The sequence below is a fragment of the Pocillopora damicornis genome, chromosome 11 (genome assembly GCF_964200805.1).
Source record: "Pocillopora damicornis chromosome 11, jaPocDami1.2, whole genome shotgun sequence".
NCBI classification, from domain to species: Eukaryota; Metazoa; Cnidaria; class Anthozoa; order Scleractinia; family Pocilloporidae; genus Pocillopora; species Pocillopora damicornis.
This window is the reverse complement of record NC_142680.1, coordinates 19305711-19328178: the sequence shown is the minus strand read 5'-3', so window position 1 is coordinate 19328178 and position 22468 is coordinate 19305711. Positions and strand designations below refer to the sequence as shown.

The 22468-nt window shown below is 38.9% G+C and overlaps 1 protein-coding gene, 2 long non-coding RNA genes and 3 pseudogenes across 6 annotated transcripts in view; 2 read left to right on the top strand and 4 right to left on the bottom strand.

Moving 5' to 3' along the window:
* The window catches only part of LOC149038012 (uncharacterized), a 49030-nt pseudogene that overhangs the window by 15422 nt on the left and 11140 nt on the right, over positions 1-22468 (bottom strand). The window lies entirely within an intron of this gene.
* Positions 1102-9925, bottom strand: LOC149038019 (uncharacterized; annotated as a pseudogene). Its single transcript, XR_016180789.1, has 4 exons — positions 9801-9925; positions 7921-8770; positions 2355-7409; positions 1102-1850 (listed from the first exon to the last, which is right to left on the bottom strand). The product of XR_016180789.1 is annotated as an uncharacterized LOC149038019 (transcript).
* On the bottom strand, positions 12323-14713 carry LOC149038018 (uncharacterized). The gene is made up of 3 exons (XM_089186705.1): positions 14319-14713; positions 13955-14116; positions 12323-13407 (listed from the first exon to the last, which is right to left on the bottom strand). The coding sequence occupies exons 1-3, from the start codon at positions 14349-14351 to the stop codon at positions 12874-12876; spliced, it is 729 nt and encodes a 242-aa protein (XP_089042831.1). The 5' UTR covers positions 14352-14713; the 3' UTR covers positions 12323-12873.
* On the bottom strand, positions 14579-17332 carry LOC149038017 (uncharacterized). The gene is made up of 5 exons (XR_016180882.1): positions 17207-17332; positions 16987-17089; positions 16428-16470; positions 16067-16099; positions 14579-14713 (listed from the first exon to the last, which is right to left on the bottom strand). It is a non-coding gene; the product is annotated as an uncharacterized LOC149038017 (long non-coding RNA).
* On the top strand, positions 17115-18463 carry LOC149038016 (uncharacterized). The gene is made up of 3 exons (XR_016180896.1): positions 17115-17525; positions 17656-17727; positions 18220-18463. It is a non-coding gene; the product is annotated as an uncharacterized LOC149038016 (long non-coding RNA).
* LOC149038015 (RNA 3'-terminal phosphate cyclase-like protein) lies at positions 20423-22449 on the top strand (annotated as a pseudogene). Its single transcript, XR_016180787.1, has 3 exons — positions 20423-20577; positions 20970-21073; positions 22148-22449. The product of XR_016180787.1 is annotated as an RNA 3'-terminal phosphate cyclase-like protein (transcript).

The following is a 22468-nucleotide window of genomic DNA, read 5'->3' as shown; positions in this document are numbered from 1 at the left end:
TGGTTGCCGCGAAAATTCCCCCAGCAGATTCGCCAAGGTCCAAGATTATGACACCCTCCTGATTTATTAACTTTTTTTGAAAGTACGTTTTTCTAAATGACTCGGGTGCTTTTAAAAATATTAGAAATCTCTTTAGTGGAAAGGTTAGTTTAAATTTTTTAATTCAGTTTACTCAAATATCAACAAAAAGGGATTTTTCGGCCTCTGAGTGAAAAGTAACCTTAATTTAAATTGTAATTTAATGTTAACAGCTGAGTTGAAAAGGTCAATTGGCCACCGTAAAGAGTAAAAAAGCTGACGTTTCGAGCTTTAGCCTTTCGTCAGAGCGATTTGCCTAAAGCTTGTTCTGTAACTAAGGGGTTAAAGTAACTTTAGGCGGTGTCTGGGTGTTCTTTCCCGAAGAGTTTAACTCTTATGTCAACAGCACACTGTTTGAACTAAAGTGCTGACAAAAAATCGCCTGAGGCATGTTGTGTTACTCCGAGAGAAAAGTAACACTCAGCTGTGTCTGGCTTTCCCGAAGTTTTTAACTCTCATGTCAAGAGCATGCTGATCGGACTGAAGAGCTGCCGTAAAATTGCCTAAAGCATATTACGTTACTCCGAGATTAAGGTCACTATGAGCTGTCTCTGAGTGTTCTTCCCCGAAGAGTTTAACTCGTTATGTCAAGAGCACGCTGATCGGACTAAAGTACTGCCGTAAAATTGCCTAAAGTATGTTATGTTACTCCGAGATTAAGATAACTATGAGCTGTGTCTGGGTGTTTTTCTCCGAAAAGTTTAACTCTTATGTCAAGAGCGCGCTGATCGGACTGAAGTCCTGATAAAAAGTCTCCTGAGGCATGTTGTGTTACTCCGAGATTAGCGTAACTCTCTGCTGTGTCTGGGTGTTCTTCCCCGAAGAGTTTAACTCTTATGTCAAGAGCACGCTGTTTGGATTGAAGTGCTGAAGAGAAATTGCATAAGGCATGCTGTGTTACTACGATAGAAGAGTAACTCTGAGCTGTGTCTTGGTGTTCTTCGCCAAAGAGTTTAATTCTTATGTTAAGGGAACGCTGATCGGAGTGACGTGCGGATAAAAAGTCTCCTGAGGCATGTTGTGTTACTCCAAATTAACGTAACTCTTAGCTGTGTCTGAGTGTTCTTCCCCAAAGAGTTTAACTCTTACGTCAAGAGCACGCTGTTTGGACTAAAGTGTTGACCAGTAATTCCCTAAAACATGTTGTGTTACTCCGATAGAAGATTAACTCTGAGCTGTGTCTCGGTGTTCTTTGCCGAAGAGTTTAATTCCTATGTCAAGGGCACGTTGTTTGGACTGAAGTGCTGGCAAAAAGTCTCCTGAGTCATGTTGTGTTACTCCAAGATGTGCGTAACTCTCAGCTGTGTCTGGGTTTTCTTCCGTGAAGAGTTTAACTCTTATGTCAAGAGCACCCTGTTTCTACTTAAGTGCTGATAAAATGTCTCCTGAGGCATGTTGTGTTACTCCGAGATTAGTGTAACTCTCTGCTGTGTCTGGGTGTTCTTCCCCGAAGACTTTAACTCTTATGTCAAGAGCGCGCTGGTTGGACTGATGTGCTGACGAGATATTGCCTACAGCATGTTGTGTTACTCCGATAGGAAAGTAACTCTGAGCTGTGTCTTGGTGTTCTTCGCCAAAGAGTTTAATTCTTATCTCAAGAGCACGCTGATCGGACTGAAGTGCTGATAAAAAGTCTCCCAAGGCATGTTGTGTTACTCCGAGATTAAAGTAACTGTCTGCTGTATGTGGGTGTTCTTCCCCGGAGAGTTTAACTCTTATGTCAAGAGCACGCTGTTTGGACTGAAGTGCTGACGAGAAATTTCCTAAGGCATGTTGTTACTCCGATAGAAAAGTAACTTTTGGCTGTGTCTGAGTGTTCTTCGCCGAAGAGTTTAACTCTTACGTCAAGAGCACGCTGTTCGGACTGAAGTTCCGACGAAAATTTCCTAAAGCATGTTGTGTTACTCCAATAAAAAAGTAACTTTCGGCTGTGCCTCGGTGTTCTTCCCCGAAGAGTTTAACTCTTATGTCAAGAGCGCGCTGTTTCAACTGAACTGCTGACGAGAAATTGCATAAAGCAAAGCATCTTGTGTTACTCTGAGATAAAAGTAACTTTAGGCTGTGTCTTGGTGTTCTTTCCGGAAGAGTTTAACTCTTCTGTCAACAGCACGCTGATGGGACTGAAGTGCTGACGAGAAATTTCCTTAGGCATGTTGTTACTCCGATAGAAAAGTAACTTTTGGCTGTGTCTGGGTGTTCTTCGCCGAAGAGTTTAACTCCTATGTCAAGAGCTCACTGATGGGACTGAAGTGCTGACGATAAATTTCCTAAAGCATGTTGTGTTACTCCGATAGAAAACTAACTTTTGGCGGTGTCTGGGTGTTCTTCGCCGAAGAGTTTAACTCTTATGTCAAGAGCACGCTGATGGGACTGAAGTGCTGAAGAGAAATTGTCTAAAGCATGTTGTGTTTCTCCGATAGAAAAGTAACTTTCGGCTGTGTCTCGGTGTTCTTCCCCGAAGAGTTTAACTCTTATGTCAAGAGCACGCTGATGGGACTGAAGTGCTGACGAGAAATTTCCTAAAGCATGTTGTGTTACTCCGATAGAAAAGTAACTTTTGGCGGTGTCTGGGTGTTCTTCGCTGAAGAGTTTAATTCTTATGTCAAGAGCACGCTGATGGGACTGAGGTGCTGACGAGAAATTTCCTAAAGCATGTTGTGTTACTCCGATAGAAAAGTAACTTTCGGCTGTGTCTGGGTGTTCTTCGCCGAAGAGTTGAACTCTTATGTCAAGAGCACGCTGATGGAACTGAAGTGCTAACGAGCAATTTCCTAAAGCATGTTGTGTTACTCCGATAGAAAAGTAACTTTTGGCTGTGTCTGGGTGTTCTTCGTCGAAGAGTTTAACTCTTTTGTCAAGAGCACGCTGATGGAACTGAAGTGCTGACGAGCAATTTCTTAAAGCATGTTGTGTTACTCCGATAGAAAAGTAATTTTCGGCTGTGTCACGGTGTTCTTCCCCGAAGAGTTTAACTCTTATGTCAAGAGCACGCTGTATGGATTGAAGTGCTGACGTGAAATTGCCGAAAGCATGTTGCGTTACTCCGATAGAAAAGTAACTTTCGGCTGTGTCTCGGTGTTCTTCCCCGAAGAGTTTAACTCTTATGTCAAGAGGATGCTGACGGGACTGAAGTGCTGACGATAAATTTCCTAAAGCATGTTGTGTTACTCCGATAGAAAAGTAACTTTTGGCTGTGTCTGGGTGTTCTTCGCCGAAGAGTTTAACCGTTATGTCGAGAGCACGCTGATGGGACTGAAGTGCTGACGATAAATTTCCTAAAGCATGTTGTGTTACTCCGATAGAAAAGTAACTCTCGGCTGTCTGTTGGTGTTCTTCCCCGAAGACTTTAACTCTTATGTCAAGAGCATGCTGTATGGACTGAAGTGCTGACGAGAAATTGCCGAAAGCATGTTGTGTTACTCCGATACAAAAGTAACTTTCGGCTGTGTCTCTGTGTTCTTCTCCGAAGAGTTGAACTCTTATGTCAAGAGCACGCTGATGGGACTGAAGTGCTGACGAGAAATTTCCTAAAGCATGTTGTGTTACTCCGATAGAAAAGTAACTTTTGGCGGTGTCTGGGTGTTCTTCGCCGAAGAGTTTAACTCTTATGTCAAGAGCACGCTGATGGGACTGAAGTGCTGACGAGAAATTTCCTAAAGTATGTTGTGTTACTCCGATAGAAAAGTAACTTTCGGCTGTGTCTCGGTGTTCTTCCCCGAAGAGTTTAACTCTTACGTCAAGAGCATGCTGTAGGGGTTGAAGTGCTGACGAGAAGTTTCCGAAAGCATGTTGTGTTACTCCGATAGAAAAGTAACTTTCGGCTGTGTCTCGGTGTTCTTCCCCGAAGAGTTTAACTCTCATGTCAAGAGCACGGTGTTTGGACTGAAGTGCTGACGAGAAATTGCCCAAAGCATGTTGTGTTACTCCGATAGAAAAGTAACTTTCGGCTGTGTCTCGGTGTTCTTCGCCGAAGAGTTTAACTCTTATGTCAAGTGCACACTGATGGGACTTAAGTGCTGACGAGAAATTTCCTAAAGCATGTTGTGTTAGTCCGATAGAAAAGTTACTTTCGGCTGTGTCTCGGTGTTCTTCCCCGAAGAGTTTAACTCTTACGTCAAGAGCATGCTGTAGGGACTGAAGTGCTGACGAGAAGTTTCCTAAAGCATGTTGTGTTACTCCGATAGAAAAGTAACTTTCGGCTGTGTCTCGGTGTTCTTCCCCGAAGAGTTTAACTCTCATGTCAAGAGCACGGTGTTTGGACTGAAGTGCTGACGAGAAATTGCCCAAAGCATGTTGTGTTACTCCGATAGAAAAGTAACTTTCGGCTGTGTCTCGGTGTTCTTCGCCGAAGAGTTTAACTCTTATGTCAAGTGCACACTGATGGGACTTAAGTGCTGACGAGAAATTTCCTAAAGCATGTTGTGTTAGTCCGATAGAAAAGTTACTTTCGGCTGTGTCTCGGTGTTCTTCCCCGAAGAGTTTAACTCTTACGTCAAGAGCATGCTGTAGGGACTGAAGTGCTGACGAGAAGTTTCCTAAAGCAAGTTGTGTTACTCCGATAGAAAAGTAACTTTCGGCTGTGTCTCGGTGTTCTTCCCCGAAGAGTTTAACTCTCATGTCAAGAGCACGGTGTTTGGACTGAAGTGCTGACGAGAAATTGCCCAAAGCATGTTGTGTTACTCCGATAGAAAAGTAACTTTCGGCTGTGTCTCGGTGTTCTTCGCCGAAGAGTTTAACTCTTATGTCAAGTGCACACTGATGGGACTTAAGTGTTGACGAGAAATTTCCTAAAGCATGTTGTGTTAGTCCGATAGAAAAGTTACTTTCGGCTGTGTCTCGGTGTTCTTCCCCGAAGAGTTTAACTCTTATGTCAAGAGCACACTGATGGGACTTAAGTGCTGACGAGAAATTTCCTATAGCGTGTTGTGTTAGTCCGATAGAAAAGTTACTTTCGGCTGTGTCTCGGTGTTCTTCCCCGAAGAGTTTAACTCTTATGTCAAGTGCGCACTGATGGGACTTAAGTGCTGACGAGAAATTTCCTATAGCGTGTTGTGTTAGTCCGATAGAAAAGTAACTTTCGGCTGTGTCTTGGTGTTTCTCCCCGAACAGTCCTCTTACGATGTTTAGGGCATATTCAAAGAATTGAATGGCTTTAGGATAGTTTTTCATCTGACGAAGAGTGTTGCCTTGGTCCAGAAAGCTTTTATATAATTCTTCTTGATGCAAATTTAAATCAAGATTTTTTATGGGTTTAGCTCTATCTCCTGCGTTAACTTTTCCACTTTGTTTTAAGGTCTTTTTATGATAACTGATCTGTGTGTCGCACAACTTTGATGCCTCCTAAGGATTATTCAGTACATTTTTAAGTGTCGAATTGATGTTGCGCTGGAAGGTCCATGAACCAATGAAATGTGGGATGATCTGTGTTTTTGTTAGATTCGACATCCTTAGCACAGATTTGCTTATTGCTTGCTTTGTTTCGTAATCAGAGAACATTTCTGTTGCTTTGCTAACAACGCAAATAGTTTCTAATCTAAGTGGTTGAGTGGTTATAACATCTGGTTCCGGCATATCTGCTTCGATCATTGTCAAATCTTTGTTATTCACCGGAGGAATAACAAGAAGACTTGTGTCTCCTAATGCTCTGCATTCATGTAAAGCTTTGGTGTAAAACTCTAGTGAAGTTGCTTTCTTTTTATTGAAAAGAAAGTAAGTAACAAGAATTTGCAGTGCAGTTACGCTGAGAATTCGCTGTTCCGGGCTGTCACTCATCAAGCAAAGAGCTTCTTGCAACTTCTGAGCTCCGTCGTCTACTTTGCCTGAAACCAGTTGACAGATGCCTCCATAACACAGGATTTTTATTTTATCATCTACCGACAAAGAAGGGCCTTCGGCTTTAGAGAGCAGCGTCATGGATCTTCCATCTATCCCCCAAGTCACTTCGGTGAATGCTAAGGACACCAGCAACTGACTGTAGAACGCGCCCTTTTTAAACTTCTGAGCTTCTTTGGTTGCGTGATCGTAAATTTTGTCGATGATTTTTCCCTTGCACCAGAAAAGGGAGTCTAGAAAGATTTCTGCTTTTGTCAGGACACCAAATGCAACGTCACATGTCTTAGGATCGGAACAGCTCTCCATAAGACTTTGAACAATATTCTGCTTCTCTTCATAGAAATCAATAAATGCTTGCATGGATTGTCCTGTCAAAAACTGTTGATTTAGCTGCTCGAAAAGAGAGACGTAAAATGCAGACAAACGTGCTTTGGAGTTCAGCATGGCCTCTTTCATTTCATCTTGACCTCTTTCCCTTACAAACGACAGAATCAACTTATGCATCGAAAATGACTCAGATTTTAAGCTAGAGTCGAGGAAGGATTTTCTCCGAAGCCTATGCAAGATTTTTCTGGCCTCCAGAGTTGGTTTAACACCCATGACAGCTGTAGCAACCGAGTGGTTAAAATCTCCAGAAAGAACAGTAAGTGATACCAGCGCTTCTTTCTCTGATATAGAGAGTCTCTGAAAAGAGGATTCCAATAGGAGCTTCAATCGCAGATTGCTTGGATAATCTGGATTGTCCAAAAGCTCCAAAAGGTTATCTTCTATAGATTCCTTGAAGCTAACCAAAAATTGAGTCGGCTGATTATTATCTTCAGCAATAGAGGAACATAATAGTTTCATGGCCAAAGGTACGAACCCGCATATTTTTGCAATATTCGAGCAGTCAGACGCGGTCGCTTTTGGAAGTAGTCCGCCGACTAACGTTTGAGAGAAGGACTCATGTAAAGGCCCTATTCTTACTGCTTGATGGCCTTTAAAATGTACATTCATAAATTCAAGAGATTGCCTCGTGGTAAGAAGAAATGTTAAGTTTTTGAATTGACAAAGAATGACTACCAGAAGGTTTATGAAGTCCTCCTTCACATTCGGTGCTCCACTTTCGAGTAAATCATCTGCATTGTCAAGAATCATCACAAATTCACCTGAAATGTCGCTTAGAAAGAGGGAAAGTTCGTCTTCTATGGACATCCCATGAGGCATTTGATCTTTTGTGTAGTGTCTTTTAAAGAAGCTTAGAAGCTGCGTAGTCAGATCGGCTTTTGAAAGAAGCCCTCGCATGGAGAAGAAGTATACGGGAAGTCCACCAGTTTGGAGTTGATATCCGACTTCAGTTGCCACAGAAGTCTTACCAAAACCAGGCGAGCCCCATATGGACACGATCCGGGAACTTTTGGAAGTTAAGTGACGGCTGATGTCTTCACATTCTCTCTGACGGCCCGTGAAGTATGGAACCCTTGAAGGAAGATTTGATGGTGGAAGGAATGGCTTTGAATCTTAAAAGGAACAAATTGATGCAATCATGAAAGAGCTAAATGTCGGTAGCTTGAAGAGCAAATGAAAAATAACGATTACAAAAAAGGGTTAATTTTACAGTAATATTAAAAAATCTAGTATTATGGATACAGCTCTAGTCCTGGGCTTCTTGTTTTTTCTGTGAAGTTGTGATCTTAGGAACATCCTACAAGAGTCACGATGTTGGTAAATATCGCGGGTGTAGTTTACTTCATGAAAAAGCTGTTTTGACATAAAAGAAAACAGATTGTTCGAGGTGGTACTCTGATTATAGAAGAGAGTCATGTTAGGGAAGAAGAAAGGATTTTCAAGACATGTTCAAAGCTGGAAGTTGCCCCGTTGACCTATTCATACTAAAGTACAGCTGCAGAATAATAACACTGTTGTCTCTTGGTCCTCCCTGCCAAAGTAGTGCTCATAAGACTCTGCCACATTGTATCCTAGAATTGTTGTTAATCTAAAAATCCTGTAAAGTTTACAATCAGTTTATACCTGTTTGATCTTGATCCATCTTAAGTTTCAAATCATCTATTTTTCTCTCCAACAAACCGAGGTCTTCAACTTTTACCATAGCATTCCCCTGTGCTATTAATTTGTCGACACCTGATCTCACTTCTTCGAAACACTCGACACCTGATCTTACTTCCTCGAGACACTCGATGTATGATCTGGTCTCCTGTCGAAGACTTTCCTCCAATTTGCGAACTTCTTTGGTGGGAAAGTCAGACTCTGTCAATCCACTGATGGCATCAACGGGATCTGTCATCATACCAAGAGCTTTGAATGCTTCTTTAGCGAGCTGCACAAATTGGTCAAAGGTTGGTTTATCAATCTCTGACCTGTCTGAGTGACAAAGCGAGTTTCGTAAAAGTCGAAGCTGATCAATCGCGAGAGCGAAGGTTTCGGCTTTATTTCCACTTGCACTCAAAACAGATGGATGGAACTTTCCACGAGGTACTTTATGGTGTTTTACGTACAGTTCGCCAAGTGTCTTGTAATGACCTTTGCTATCTGGCGTGGCGAAGGACCTTGCATAGATGGTGGCCTGGAACAGGGCGGTACAATCCCAGTCTTCATAGGAGATGTGTGTAGGAACTTTGCTTTTTCCACCTTCTTCAGTGAGAAACAAATTTCTCACTATCGTGGAGTTATCCCACAGTTGATACCCGGGACTATGTCCAAATCTGTTGTCCCACATGGATTTGAATGTCTGACGCAAAGCAATGGCGAACTCATTCAGTACAATTGAGGCAAATTTAAAGTAATTCAGCTGCTCGTTCGTAAAAGGCTGTAGAGCCATACTCGGCATGAGCTCTGGTGATAGCTATCCTCGACCAAAATCCTGAAAGAGATTTGTTGAAGCATGCATACGTCTTCAGTGAAATTAAACAGTGATTGATGAATGTGAGGGGAAAAGGGAAAATTTCTTTCGCCATGTTGTTCTCGTTAAAATAAATACTTTATCGCTCATACGCACTGATCAATTGTGCATGACGGTATGGATACGAAAAGTGGCTACACAACTAAATTCACTTGAGCCAAAGTGAAAACTCATCTCTACTTTATATTAGCATAAGGTCTACCCACTGAATCTGCTTTCTGTTTGGATGCTTAGTCCCAGCACTTTGTAATTAAAACTAAAATATTTCCTCTCGAGGTTCAAATGTTGTATCTCATTAAAATGCAGAAAACGAGAAATCGAAGACTGTGACGCCATAGGATGATTGTGCATCTTAGAACTTAAAGTCCTTCAAAAAATGCACCTCGATAAGCTTTGTATAGCGTAAAAACCTATTTTTTTCAAACCTCAACTCCACTTTATTGATACCAAGGTTTCTTTGCTGGCAAACAGTTTGAATTAATTTCACGTCTGATATTATTCTATCACGGTTCTTTGATTTACATGTTTATGAAATTTCAAAGTTCTTCCCAGTTTTTAAAGACTTACAAATTTGTTGTAACTTCCTAAAAGATATCCTAAATGATTGTGATTACGAACTTGCATGGCATGAACAAGAAGCACGAAGGAACAAGTTATTGCGCATTTGATGATAACAGGAAAAACGGTACAAAGATTGCTTTCAGTTTTATGCTAAAAGCGGCTTAAAACTTTTATATTTTCTGTACGTAAGATGATGACTGCCAAACGTCAAATGGAGCGCATTAGATCATATCCACATGTATTTTGCGCTATATAAATAACAATAAATTATTATTAAATGCTAAACGTAACATCTTGTTACTGACAGCAGTGATCAGAAATTGAGAGGTATGCCAAGTCTAATAAATTTTAGAGTTTCTTGGACCTTCATCCATATTGTCTGTTGTTGTTTTATTTTGTTAATAGTTGAACAAAACTGTTATTTACCTACCTTGAAATTCAAGTTAGAGCGAGAAATGTCATGATCGCAGACGCACAAACTGATTATCTCAATGATTATTGGTCGAACTGCAAGATTGCAACTCGAATTTTATCCAGAGACTGGTTGAGGTGTTGACTTGTTATTTATGCCACACGGAAATTTTAGACCCTTAATATGCTAAATGCCTTGGCAATGAAGAGTTCATTGTTCTCGAGAAATGTGGCGTGATGTTTAACGTGTCAAACACACTTTAGCAAGGGAAATTTCCCTTTTAATCTGGATAATACACTTAGTATTATTCAATTTCCGTTTTGAAATAGACATGGCCATCTGAACAATGCTTTTCAAAATTCCCTGACTTTATCTTGGACAGAAATAACAATTATCATCTTCAATCTCATATCAAAAGTAGGCGTGTTTTTTTAAGTTTTCCAGTCTTTATTTTTTTGGCATCTTTAAAGTAAGCAGAAGTAAGTGTTAGGTGAGCGCTATGGAACAAAAACGCGATCGAGTAGGAACGATTTTTTTTACGCTCCACATCACGCGCGTGTCTGGCTCGTGCTCACCTGAAAAACGCAAGAAAAAAAAAATCCATCTGTTTTACACGCAGTCTTCGAGAAAGCAAATCACCACTATTCTTAGCTCAAAACAAAAGAACCAGTAACTTGTGCCAGGCGACTAATCAGCTAGTGATGACGATATATACAAAAGACCTCAGCAAATCACACGAATAATAATTTTTACTCTAAAACGTTTGGTAACGTGACCATAGCAGGTAACTGAAACAAGATCTTGCAAGCTTACTTTAAATAATTTTCTGTCTCATATAGATCTTATATCTTCGCTTCACTTTTGAATTACCAAAACTGCACAGTATATTTATTTAATCCATAAGACAATTGAGTTATGATCCCCACAAAGTTCTGTGAAGTTCTTTTCATGAGGAAATTACAGATCACTTGTCTCTCTGTTCTTGTAACTTCTTTGTTAGTTCGATCTGTTGTTCTAACTCTTCAAGGTTTCTCCTCTTTTTCTCTTGTCGTTCTAAATCTCTGATCACACCTTCTCTGAGCCTCTTACGATCAGCAGTTTGCATTTCATGAACCAGGAAAATGATAGCAGAAGCGAAACAGAACGATGCTCCCAATGCAATTTTCGCCCCTCGTGAAATCATCGTTTGAAGTGATCAAGGTTCTAGACAAGTCATCTAGTACTTCCAAATAGGCTTTCCAAAAACAGCAGCATCGCCTAAGAAATGTTCATAGACACAAATCTCGTTAATTAGAGACCTCTCTTATAACTACCAGCGCAAGACCTGAAGGTCTTTTAATTAGTTTGAGAACTATTTATTTTTCTTATCTATTCTTTTCTTATACCTTCTTGTGAATGTTTTCTGTTCAGTTTGTCATCGTTTTTCGTCAGTTACATCTTTACTTTCACACGCTTTCGTCCCGTACGTAATTATGCAGTCCTCTTGTATTTAAACCCAGATTCTTTTAAACATAATCACTTCGTCAGTCAGATTCTCTAGAAGTCGTGCAATAAAGCTATAGTCAACCGTAGTTTTTTTTTAAATAAGGATAATAACTATAATAATAATAATAATAATAATAATAATAGTAAGAAGAAGAAGAAAAAAAAGAAGAATGGAATTCAGCAGTGGACATTCTAGGAGGTGGCTCATCTTGACCACTGTTTCCAGGTCGAGTTGGAACTTAGAATTTTGGTTTCTGTGGAGGGAGGAAAACCGGAGGACCTAGAGAAAAACCTCCGGAACAAGGACGAGAACAACCACAAACTCAACCTACATGTGATATCACGTCCGGGAGTCGAACCCGAGCCACAACTGTTAGTTTATCCTACTAGACTCGTATCTTACTTGTTTTGTTTTGTTTCTTTTTTTTTTTCAGTTTCACCGTTATCCTGTAATAAAATTAGTGTTGAAAGTTCATGTCCAGAAGATGAGATCTTGTTTTCGCTGTAACAGTCGGGCATTGTTATTCTTTAATATCCGTGTGAATTAAGATCGATCGTAAAATTTAAAAAATTTAAAATCGATCGCATTTTCACTCAAAAGCTAAGCTAAGAAGGCTAATATTCGTGCAGAAAAGACAAGAATAATCATACCCGCCATTAAGAATGATGACTAATGCAAGTAACACGCGCTGGATCGGGCGCGAGTGACAACCACGTTACCAAGTTTCTCTCTTCTTCTCTATTCTTCGCGCGCGTATCTTGTGCTTGACAAGCTCACTGGCCTCGCAAGGTCGAAACAAAGACACATTCTTGGATGTTCCCTACTGGGCTCGTTGTGTAATATGTGTCATGGTGGAGACGACGATGTGTAACGAGCCAAACGCGGGAGCAATTTGTTTGGTAACGAGCCAAACGCGGGAGCAATTTGTTTGGATAATCTGTGGCTATCGCAAGTAAGAGAATTTTCCCCTCTTTCCATATTATTCTGCTTCCATACTAGAATTAGGCAAACAATATAGTACTAGTACTTCTTGTAACAATGAAGAAACACTTACAACCTTGCTTACTGGAATCATGATACTTATCACAAACAGCGCTTACAACATTAACAGTGGCAGAACATCTTACAATATGTATAACAACACTGTAGAAATAATAAATATTAAAATATTAACAATTCTCTTAATCCCAAAGATGCTATTAATGATCAATAATTAATGTTACACTGTAATAAATTAAATTTTTAACCTAAGTGAAATTTTTTTCTTGAGAAGTTAAAGAAACTCGTCACTGCTGTAAAAGATTTTGACACATCTACCACCACTACTGGTTGAACAACATTCCCTTCATATGTGTTTAATGATAATATTTCTAATACACAACTGTTATGTACATTTTCCCAAAAATACTTTTTACAAGATACAAAACTGAATGCAAAAAAATAGGACATTTTGATTATGACAAAAGAAATTTTTTAAAAACATCATGGCAAGTAAACTTCTACACATTACTGGTAGGTTCTAAGCTTCTGCTGGTATATAATATCAGTGTTCAAAATAAATACAAGCTTATTAATGAATGACTAGAATCTCGTGATATATGAAAGTCAGGATTCAGTTTGAGATGGCCTATACAGCTTGGAACAGACCTTTAGAAGTTTTGCTGCTGTAATTTTTCTTTTCCTATACTCTGCCCAAAACTGACTGATCTGTGACTGCAAGTGATGGCAATCGTGCTGTTGAATCCTGATCAACTTTTCGTTGCTTACCAACTGCATGTTTTGAACAGAAAGTTGGGCCACTTGATGCAGTGACTGAACTAGAGTGTAAAAAGGAACTTGACCTTTCCTACCACTTTCATTACTAAGAAGCTTCGGCCAGCTTCCAATGTCATCCATTGTTCTTATTGGCTGACGATAAACAGACAAATCCCTGATGGGGTACGCAATGTTGGTGATCCATGTATCCTCAATGTATTTTATTAGTTCCTGAAGTGTCTCTGTGGTTGCCTGTAGTTTTAATCGCTGGAACTGAGTAGAAATCTCTTTGCCAGGCAGCAAGGGTAATGCAAGCAATTTTCTAATGTACCTGTGCATACCATTATCCTCAATGTAAAGTGCTTGCAGACCAAGATCTTGCATCTGATAAAAATATGAGCCAAAAATCTTTAGTCTTTGCATTGATGGAGAACATGACTACTATCTCTAATTAAAAAAGGTTTGTAAACATACACCGTATGACTTAAAGAAAAACAAATGCGAAGTTTTTTTGGACTAAGCATCTTGCCCTATTACAAAGATAAACCATGCATGAACTTGCCCCTGAGGTTGGCCAATCCTAGCATTCATTTGGATGCCATTGTTAGCAAATTGCATATTGCTAATATGGTCTAATCGTCCAGGTGAGAGTCGTTGGGAAAAAGACTGACAGCAATTAATGTTTTGACAACCAGAGGGGGAAATTATCAATCGCTTTCTCCAAAAAACAGTCCTTTACAAGACAAACTTTTCTCAGATGATTGAGAAGGGTACATGTGAGAGTGAAAGAGTAGGAGCATGTCAGGGTGGCTGATAAGAAATGAGAGGGTTGGTCAAAGAGCTTGTTGGCCTAAAACTGTAATTCTGCTGGTGCAAGGAGCTCAGATGATAATACAAGTGCATGAAACTTAACTTGACAATTTCAGTTTACCTTTTCCCACACCAACTGGGTCCAGTGAAGAGGACATCCCTGGAGCTTTACATGTGGGAGAACAGACCGAAGTGCTCCCCACAATGCCTCGTCAAAATCTGCTGTAACAAATTGCACATGAAGCCATTCCCCAGGTAGAAGATGGATGATCTCTCTCAAAATCTGATAGATAAAAGGAAGATAATGCATTCAAAAAAGGATAATTTTTTTGTCTTTATACAAGCATATTTTCCCTTGTTGTGATTGGCTGTCGAGGTAACTTTGGTTTTGATATTAGAAATTTCACTTGAAGAGTGCTCTAACCATTATTTTCCTTTTAAAAAGATTTGACTGAGCAGTAAAAGGGAGTCATATGTATACTAACCTTCTTGTAATCTCTCTTTTTCTTTGAGGACATTAACACAAATGCTAATGGCACTTGTTTTGCAGACACCACAGATGTAACAAACGCACTAATTGATACAAGCTGGTGAAAGGGTCTTTAACTATCTTGTCATTTCTGTCAATGTACCAAGTTTTTGTTGCAGCTAGCTGAATCAGCTGTTGTTCTGTGGCAAAAATAAGGTGGCCTCGCTTCTTTACTTTCACCTCCGCTTGGTAAAAACCTGGAGGAATGATGTCCTCTTTAAGGGAGAAATTGAGGTCTTTCACATCTTCTGACCTCGTTTTCTAATGCAAATGATTTACTGCACATACAATATGGTCCACTTTGGGCAAAGCTGGGCACACAGAGGTTACAGGCAGAGCTTCCTGAAGAATCTATACAAAAGTGAAAATTGCAGCAAAAATTAATAAGGCCATAAATAAGGCCAGAGTATGAATGGGAAAGGAAAGTTCAATAATTTTCTGTAAGGGGGGCAGGGGGGGTTACCTGCCCCTGACTAGGAGACTGGTTGCTATTTTATTCTAGAAAATGCACTTTTTAAAAATGGTTTGTGGAAAAAAAAAAAGGCTTCCAATTCAAAATTCCTATATTTGGAATTATGACAAATATTGCACAATAGTTCTATATTTGGTATTTGTTATATTTTGGTATATCAAGATATGATTAACAGTTTATGTAACCTTCCTTTTATTAAATGCAATTTAAGGAAAATATTTTGTTCACCCTTTAACTCTCAGAAGTGATAAACAGGTAACTTCTCCCTATAATATCCATACATTATCCAGCAAACAGGTAATGAGATTGTTAATTCTCTTCTCTGGCTGCCAAACATTTCCTTGTTAACAAGTTACAAGAATTTGGTGTTAGATCAAGACAACAACTTCTACCTGATTAGTTTGAATATTCTCATGCCCTGTTTGCCACACAATGTTTAGATATTACAGTGAGAAGTTAAAAGTAAATCACTTTTGGAAGTTTAAGGGTTAAGAGGCTTGGAACTTCTGTAATTGATGTGCTCCTCCAGTTATTTTTCCAGGCTCATTTGTCATATAGTGAAGTCTAATGAATGTTATTATAAATCTGAATGTGTTATATCACAAATGCTGCAATCCCATTGGCTATGCTGCCCACTATAGATAAGTAACCCCTGATTACTTTGTGGTAGCTTATTCTGGCTAAGCACACATCCACTATCACAAAATAGAGATCTAAGTACAGATAATTAAAAACTCTCTTTGGATCACATTGCTGAGACTACTTGGTACTGGCTATTGTACTACTTATGCTGTAAGTTTTGGCTTAAATACTCCATTGAAGAAAAAAAAATAACCTCATTAAAATTCTCACTTGCATACTGGTTATCAAAACATAACAGAGCAAAATGAGTTTCTAAAATAATGAACTTGCCAGAATGGACTGAAATGGACTGTAACCATTAGGTATAGCTCAAGATCTCTATCCCTGCCATTAGAGCTTTAACATTCTTTATTTGTTGAGTTAACTAACCCTTTAACTCCCAAGATCTGATTGTTAATTCTCCCCTCTAGCTGCAACACATTTCTTTGTAAATTGGTTACAAGACTTCTGTGTTCAATCAAGGCAATATCTTGTACCTGATGAGTTTGAATATTCTCTTGACCTGTTTGCTGAATAATGTATGGCTATTACTGGGAGAAGTTACATATTAATCATAGTAATCATAATCTGGGAGTTAAAGGGTTAAGTACCTTGTCTGTAGTGCTCTTCTTCCTAATACTCCTCTGCAAATTGACATAAAAAAGTGTGAATTAAAATTATATTTAAGCGATTAAAATGTCCAGAAACTGTTATTAAATGTTCCTCAGCCTGACACAGTTAGATGTTAACTTACAAGGTTGTAGTAGCAACTTTAAAGGATCATGTAACTTCCTTACTTGAATAAAATGCAATGCAAAAAACATTTTCTCATCATTTGTCTTAGAATTAACATGTTTAACTCTTTGAGGCCAAGTGGCCACAACTTCTGGAGTTTTTGGTTTTGTTCTCAATGATTGCCTTATTTAGCTGAGATTTTATAGAAAACTGTTTAAAAATTATTGCAAACCATACCTGCTGTGGGCAAAATGTCGATATTCTCAGGGTCTTCTGTTGGCTGAAAAAAAAAACACAATAGGAAAGTAAAATAGCTTGATTACTGAGAAACTCGGAAAACCATGAACTTCACAAATATTACTTTATAAAATTTGATGTATCGAAGAAACATGGCAGCCAGCCATCAGTCAGGTGTGAAAAATCTCAACCTCACGCAGTCAACGCTGATTAGTTTGTGCTCTAGTATTTAATTTTGCTTACATATCCTGATCACACTTATGATTGGTCATGACACATTATTCTGGACACGATGGTTTTCTGAGTTTGAAAGAAATGTAAGTGCCTTCAAACTGGGACCTCATTCTACATTGTCTGAAAAAAGATCATTAATACCCTCTCTGAGAGTATCGTTACTGTATCATACTAAAAATTTCCACCTACTTGATTCTGATAATCAGTAAGTGTTGTTTGACTCACATATAACCGAAATTACACGTGCGTTGTCAAAATTATAGTAGATCCACTAAATTAACTTATTCTGAAAATAATGGCCAAATATCTCTGCTAGACAGCTTACCTCCAAGTCATCTTCATCTTCAACGTGGTCTTCTTCTCTGACCTCATCGAGGTCGTCGTCATACCCAGAAGAAATTCGAGAAAGTTCTCCATCGCGACTTTTGCTATTAAAAAGTAAATTAGAGAACGATTGTTTCGTTTCCACTGTTACCAACCACAACGACAAGAAATTACTTTTGATCAACATCCAAAATGCCACAAAACGTGAATTCGGTACGTACTTATCTACAAGTGAATCATCGCAGAAAATATCTCAGGACTCGCCGATATGGAATGTCAACACCACTCATCTTTCAAACCGCCGTCCGCCATTTTCAACGAGAACGAAAGTTATTGGTCCAGCAGCGTCACTCAGAGGACAAGAGTACGTCATATAGTATGACAGGAAAGGTCATCCACGTGCATTTTTCAACATGGCTGCAGATTTGATTTACGAAGGTTCTTATTTTTTCCGACAAAGACTTGTTTTGGCGACGCATAGCGGTAAATCAGTGTAAAGAAAAAACATAAGAGCTTTTGAAGACGATCCTGGGCTGAAAGGTGCGTCCATTATCGAACTGATTATAGAAATCACAGCCTTTTCAGCTGCTGACTTCAGCTATACATAAAATAAGGTTTGTCTTTTGCCGTCTAATTTGAGAATTTTTGCTCTCTATGTAACCCTTTAAAGATTTTGAAGCAAGTTTTATACGGCTCCTGGACAAGGTAACAAACGGATCACGAATAGAAATTAATGAAACAGGTAAGTCTTCAGATCATCTATCAGAAAATTTGTTTATAAGATTTTAATTAATGATAGCACTGCCCGGCCAGGCAATGTCAATTATAGAGACCCTATGAGGGGTTATCGGGATAGGGAATATTTGGCTAAAAGATTATAGGGATATGAGATACTCCAGAAAAATCTATTGGAATATTTAAAATGAATATTCCGGGATATAAGCCTGAATTGTAGGGATGGAAACCACAGGAATTAAAGGGATACAGGATATTTAGGCCAAACATTAGTACTATAGGGGACACTTGGACCCCTTCCCCTCCCTCCATCCTGATGGGGCCTCATCATAAAAGCTATCTTATCCTTATGTTTGGTTATTTTGTTTCCTTTTCCAAAGGTACAATGCTGTTTTATTAACACTTGGACCCCCCCCCCTCCCTCCCTTCTTCATAATGGGGCTTCATTATAAAAGCTATCTTATCCACATGTTTGGTTATTTTGTTTCCTTTTCCAGAGGTACAATGCTGTTTTATAAATCTGGCCTGTTAACTGGAGGAACCATTGAACACAACTGTAATCCTTAAAGATCTATTGGTTATTACCTTAAAGCTGTGGTGATGGTGGCACCATTTTGCAAGAAACCTATCAGACTTACTCTAAAAGGAATAAAAAATGACAGACATGATCCAACAGTAAGCCAGAAACATTTTATCATAATTGTTTCTTGCAGGGAATTAACCCTTTCAGCCCTAAGAGTGATGAGCTTCTAACTTCTCCTTACATTAACACTGCTGTATCATTCATGAAGATCATGAGAATATTGGAAATGATCACCAACATAAGAAGCTTTGATTGTTAAACAAATTCTTCTTGTCACCACCAAAGGAAATGTGTAGAGAATCAAAGAGTATGGCAAATATAAATACTGATGTAAGGTTATAAAGGGCTAAATACACTAAAGATCAAATCTGTGTAATTCAAATTTTGTGTTGATTTTTCTCTGTTTCTCTCTGTCTTGTAAAAACTCTCATTTCATTTTTTTTCCCTGTATAAGAAACATCAAACTTCCAGTTTTATATTTCAGTTTTTCTGAATAAAAACAGCCACATGTTAAATATAAATCAACTTAAAATTTTTAAGTTTTCTATATCACAATGTTGAAAATTAGTTTTCCTCCAAGTGAGGAAAATTGAAAAAAAAGTTGCATGGTATCTTGATGAAAACAAAAATACCAGATTTTTGAAATGGAATTTGTAAACAAATATGACTTAACAGTGCAGACACAAAACAAGATTGGAAATGAGCATGCATAAGGGTGCATAACTAAATTACTTCTGAGAAATGTGTCTTTCTTAGAATTTAATGATTGCTGCATGATGTTATTTGAGGTTGATATCATTAAATAAGTTACTCTCCCTCTGATAAAGAAGTTTGTGGTGGATGATGAAGGGCTAGATTTAAAGGTATCATTAGCTGATATTTATGGATTTAATTATCATATTATTATTAATATTATTATTTTTATTACTGATTTTCCAAGTAGGATTTCAACTCACACACAAGATTGAGTTATGCACTGATTGTACTGTCAGTGAACTTAGCTGGTAAGAAAGTTAAATAATATGACTCACCTGCCCTTTTTAGCATGACTGAATTTTTTCTGGGTTTTGTATTTGTATTTTTGTATTTTATTTATATCTCCACCCCACTGTAGTAGTAAGTTAAGTTACATAATAAACTAGGTCATGGTAATAACTAAGCAATTCTAATTCTGTACATTCAAATATTAGAGAGGAGTGGAGAGAAGCACACCTAGTTAACTAATATAGTGCCTCTTAATTTAATGAAAAGTTATTCACTAAACTAGACATAACTGAAACAGGTAGATCAAAGAAGAAGACCAACAATGAGGTACATGGATGATTAACCCTTTAATTCCCAGTAGTGATTAACATAAAACTTCTCCCTATAATATCCATACATTACACAGGAAACAGGTAGTGAGATTACTCAAACTTATCAGGTATAATCCAAACACCAAATTCTTGTAACCAATTCACATAGAAATGTGTAGCAGCTAGAGGAGAGAGTGAAAAATCAGATATTGGGAGTTAAAGGGTTAATATTGAATTAGATGGTAATGTGAAAGTGCTTTTTTCTGGGTTGTGGACTGGAAAGAGGTCTGCAATAGATCATTCTTACTAAACATCACAGGAACCATTTTTTTTTTTTACCATTTTTTTTTTACCAAAACAGTGGAATTGGGGCAAAGTTTCCATAGCTGTTCAGAGCATGATGAAATACATGTATTATCATTCCATTTACTTTTTTTTAAGGAGAAACTTGTGGCCATTACAATTCACAAATCCTGCCAAGATTAAAAGATTAAGAGGACTTGTATGTGTATCCTGTGCTTTTTCCCTTGGTAAAAGTTGTTGCCCTCAGCATTTTTGAGATTTATCTGAAAAGTGATCAGTACCCATTCATACTCCTGAGTCAAGAGAGGAACTGTGAGAGTAAAGAGTCTTGTCTAAGAAGGTAAAGTTATAACACTTGCTAGATTTTGCACCCAGATGTGCTGATGCAATTGAGTCAGTGCACTTCTGTTGTGCCAATGATATTACAATAAGCAAGCTTTTCAGAGTCTCTTAAAACCAGAGATGCAATGTGTTCTTTTGTCATAAGCACTGTACACCATTAGTCATCAGATTGATGATAATCTCCAGGGTTGGGATCTCATTAATTGCAGAATCAACAACTGGTGCCATGCTAAGTGTTCAGACAACATCTACTCCAGTAGGGGAGGGTTAGCCAGTTTTCCCTGAGGATCTTGGCAAACAGGCAGCTGAAATATTACTTGAAGAAATTTACAGGGTAATTGCAATTTTTCTTTTTTCATAGTGGAGCAAATTTCAAGTGGGTGTTGAAATTAGTGCAGGATTGCTTTGGTTCACCTTTACTATACTTCACTCTGTGACTGGTGTAGAAAAATCACACTGATTTCTCAACCAATTTGATTAAAAGTTGAGGTTATCCCACAATTTGGTCAGTTTCCTTGTTTATACTTTGATCCCTCATTGGTTCCTGATATGTTCCTTTGTTCTGATGGGCTGCTATGATTGCTTTATTTTGAATTTACGACACTCAATCAAAATGCACTTCATTAAGGGCTCTTGGCTGATGATCAGGCTTACACTCACATTAGCTTTTAACTGCATAGTCCAAATGAAACTCATCATCATTATTCCTTTTTTTTTCTTTGATAGGGAGGTTGTATTGGCTCTCACCATCAGAGTGTTGTTCTCCTTTACATGATTTTGGGACAAAGGGATGTTTCTAAAATTCTCACTGGTCCACTGACTCCATATATGTAAGTAGTTGATAATGTCTCTTAGTGAAAAGACAAAATAAATTCACACAATGTTTTGTTTGCTGGAGGTATGATATGTGGTGTGTTGTTTGGAAAGATGTTTTTAACTGCTTGCAATCGCTTGGCTCTTGTTAAATTGCAAAAAGTAGAGAAGGGAGAAGGAGGAGAAACAGAGAGAGTGCAAAAGAAAGAGGGAAGAGGCATTGTTTGGGAGTATGATGAAGGACACAGAGGAGGGGACAGGGAGGCAGTGGGAGGGAGGCAGTGGAAATGGATAGAGGAGAGAAGCATTGTTGGGGAGCATGATGAAGGGCACAGAGGGGGAGGGAATGAGGGGGCAGGGGGGAGCAAATAGAAGGAGGGGAAATGAAGAGAGACAGAGAGGGATGGAGAGGGAAAGAAAGAAGGAGAGGAGATGATGAGGAAGGAGAAGATATAAAAGAGAGGTGAAATAGGAAGAAGGAGAGGGACTGGGTGGCAGGGAGGTGAGGTATAGAGGATGATGGGAAATGGAGATGAGTGTAGCACAGATAGAGAGAAATGGGGAGAGGGAGAGAGGAAAGGTAGAGTGGATAATAGGAAGAGAGGGAAGAAAGGGGGATGATGAGGAAAGGAAGGAGATGAAAGAGAGGTGAGAGAGACATGAAGAAAGAGAGGGAATGGGAAGCAGGTGGGAAGAAGGGGAGATAGAGAGGATGACAAGGAGGAAGACAGGGAGGGAGGAGGTATGGAGAGAGATGGGAAGGAAGGGGAGGTGGAGAGGATGACAAGGAGGAAGACAGGGAAGGAGGAGGTACGGAGAGAGATGGGAAGGGAGGGAGATAGAGGGGATATTAGGAGGGAGGGAAAAAGGGAGATGAAGAAGGGATTGAGGTTGACAAGAGATGAGATAAAGAGGAAGAAAGGAAGGAGTTGGAAGGAAGGGGAATGGAGAAGAGAAGTGGAGAGAGAAGGTCAGGCTTGGTGGTGACACACAGTAGGTTCATTATCAGTGTCATTATTAATGTTATTGTTTTCTTTCTATTTAGTAATTTTTTAAAATTTTTCTCAATACTATTATCAACTCTTTTACAGCATTCAATTTTTAAGGCATCTGAAGGATTTTTTTGGAGTGATGTTCAAAATACAAGCACAACAGAGTGATGATGACAACAGTGTAGCAGGAGGAGAGAGTAAAATATTGATATCATGTGTAGGGGCTGGATACACGAACATTAACAAGACTATGGTGTAAAAAACAAACGGCAGAGTGGTCGGGGATATTGAGACCTCGATTCTGCAACTAGGGGACTTTTGTCTGTACGTTGTTGTAACTGTAAGTCTGTTGAAGATGTCTGGAATGCCCAATACTTCAAACCTTTTGTGCTGGTTTCCATTTCAGGTGACGGAACTCGC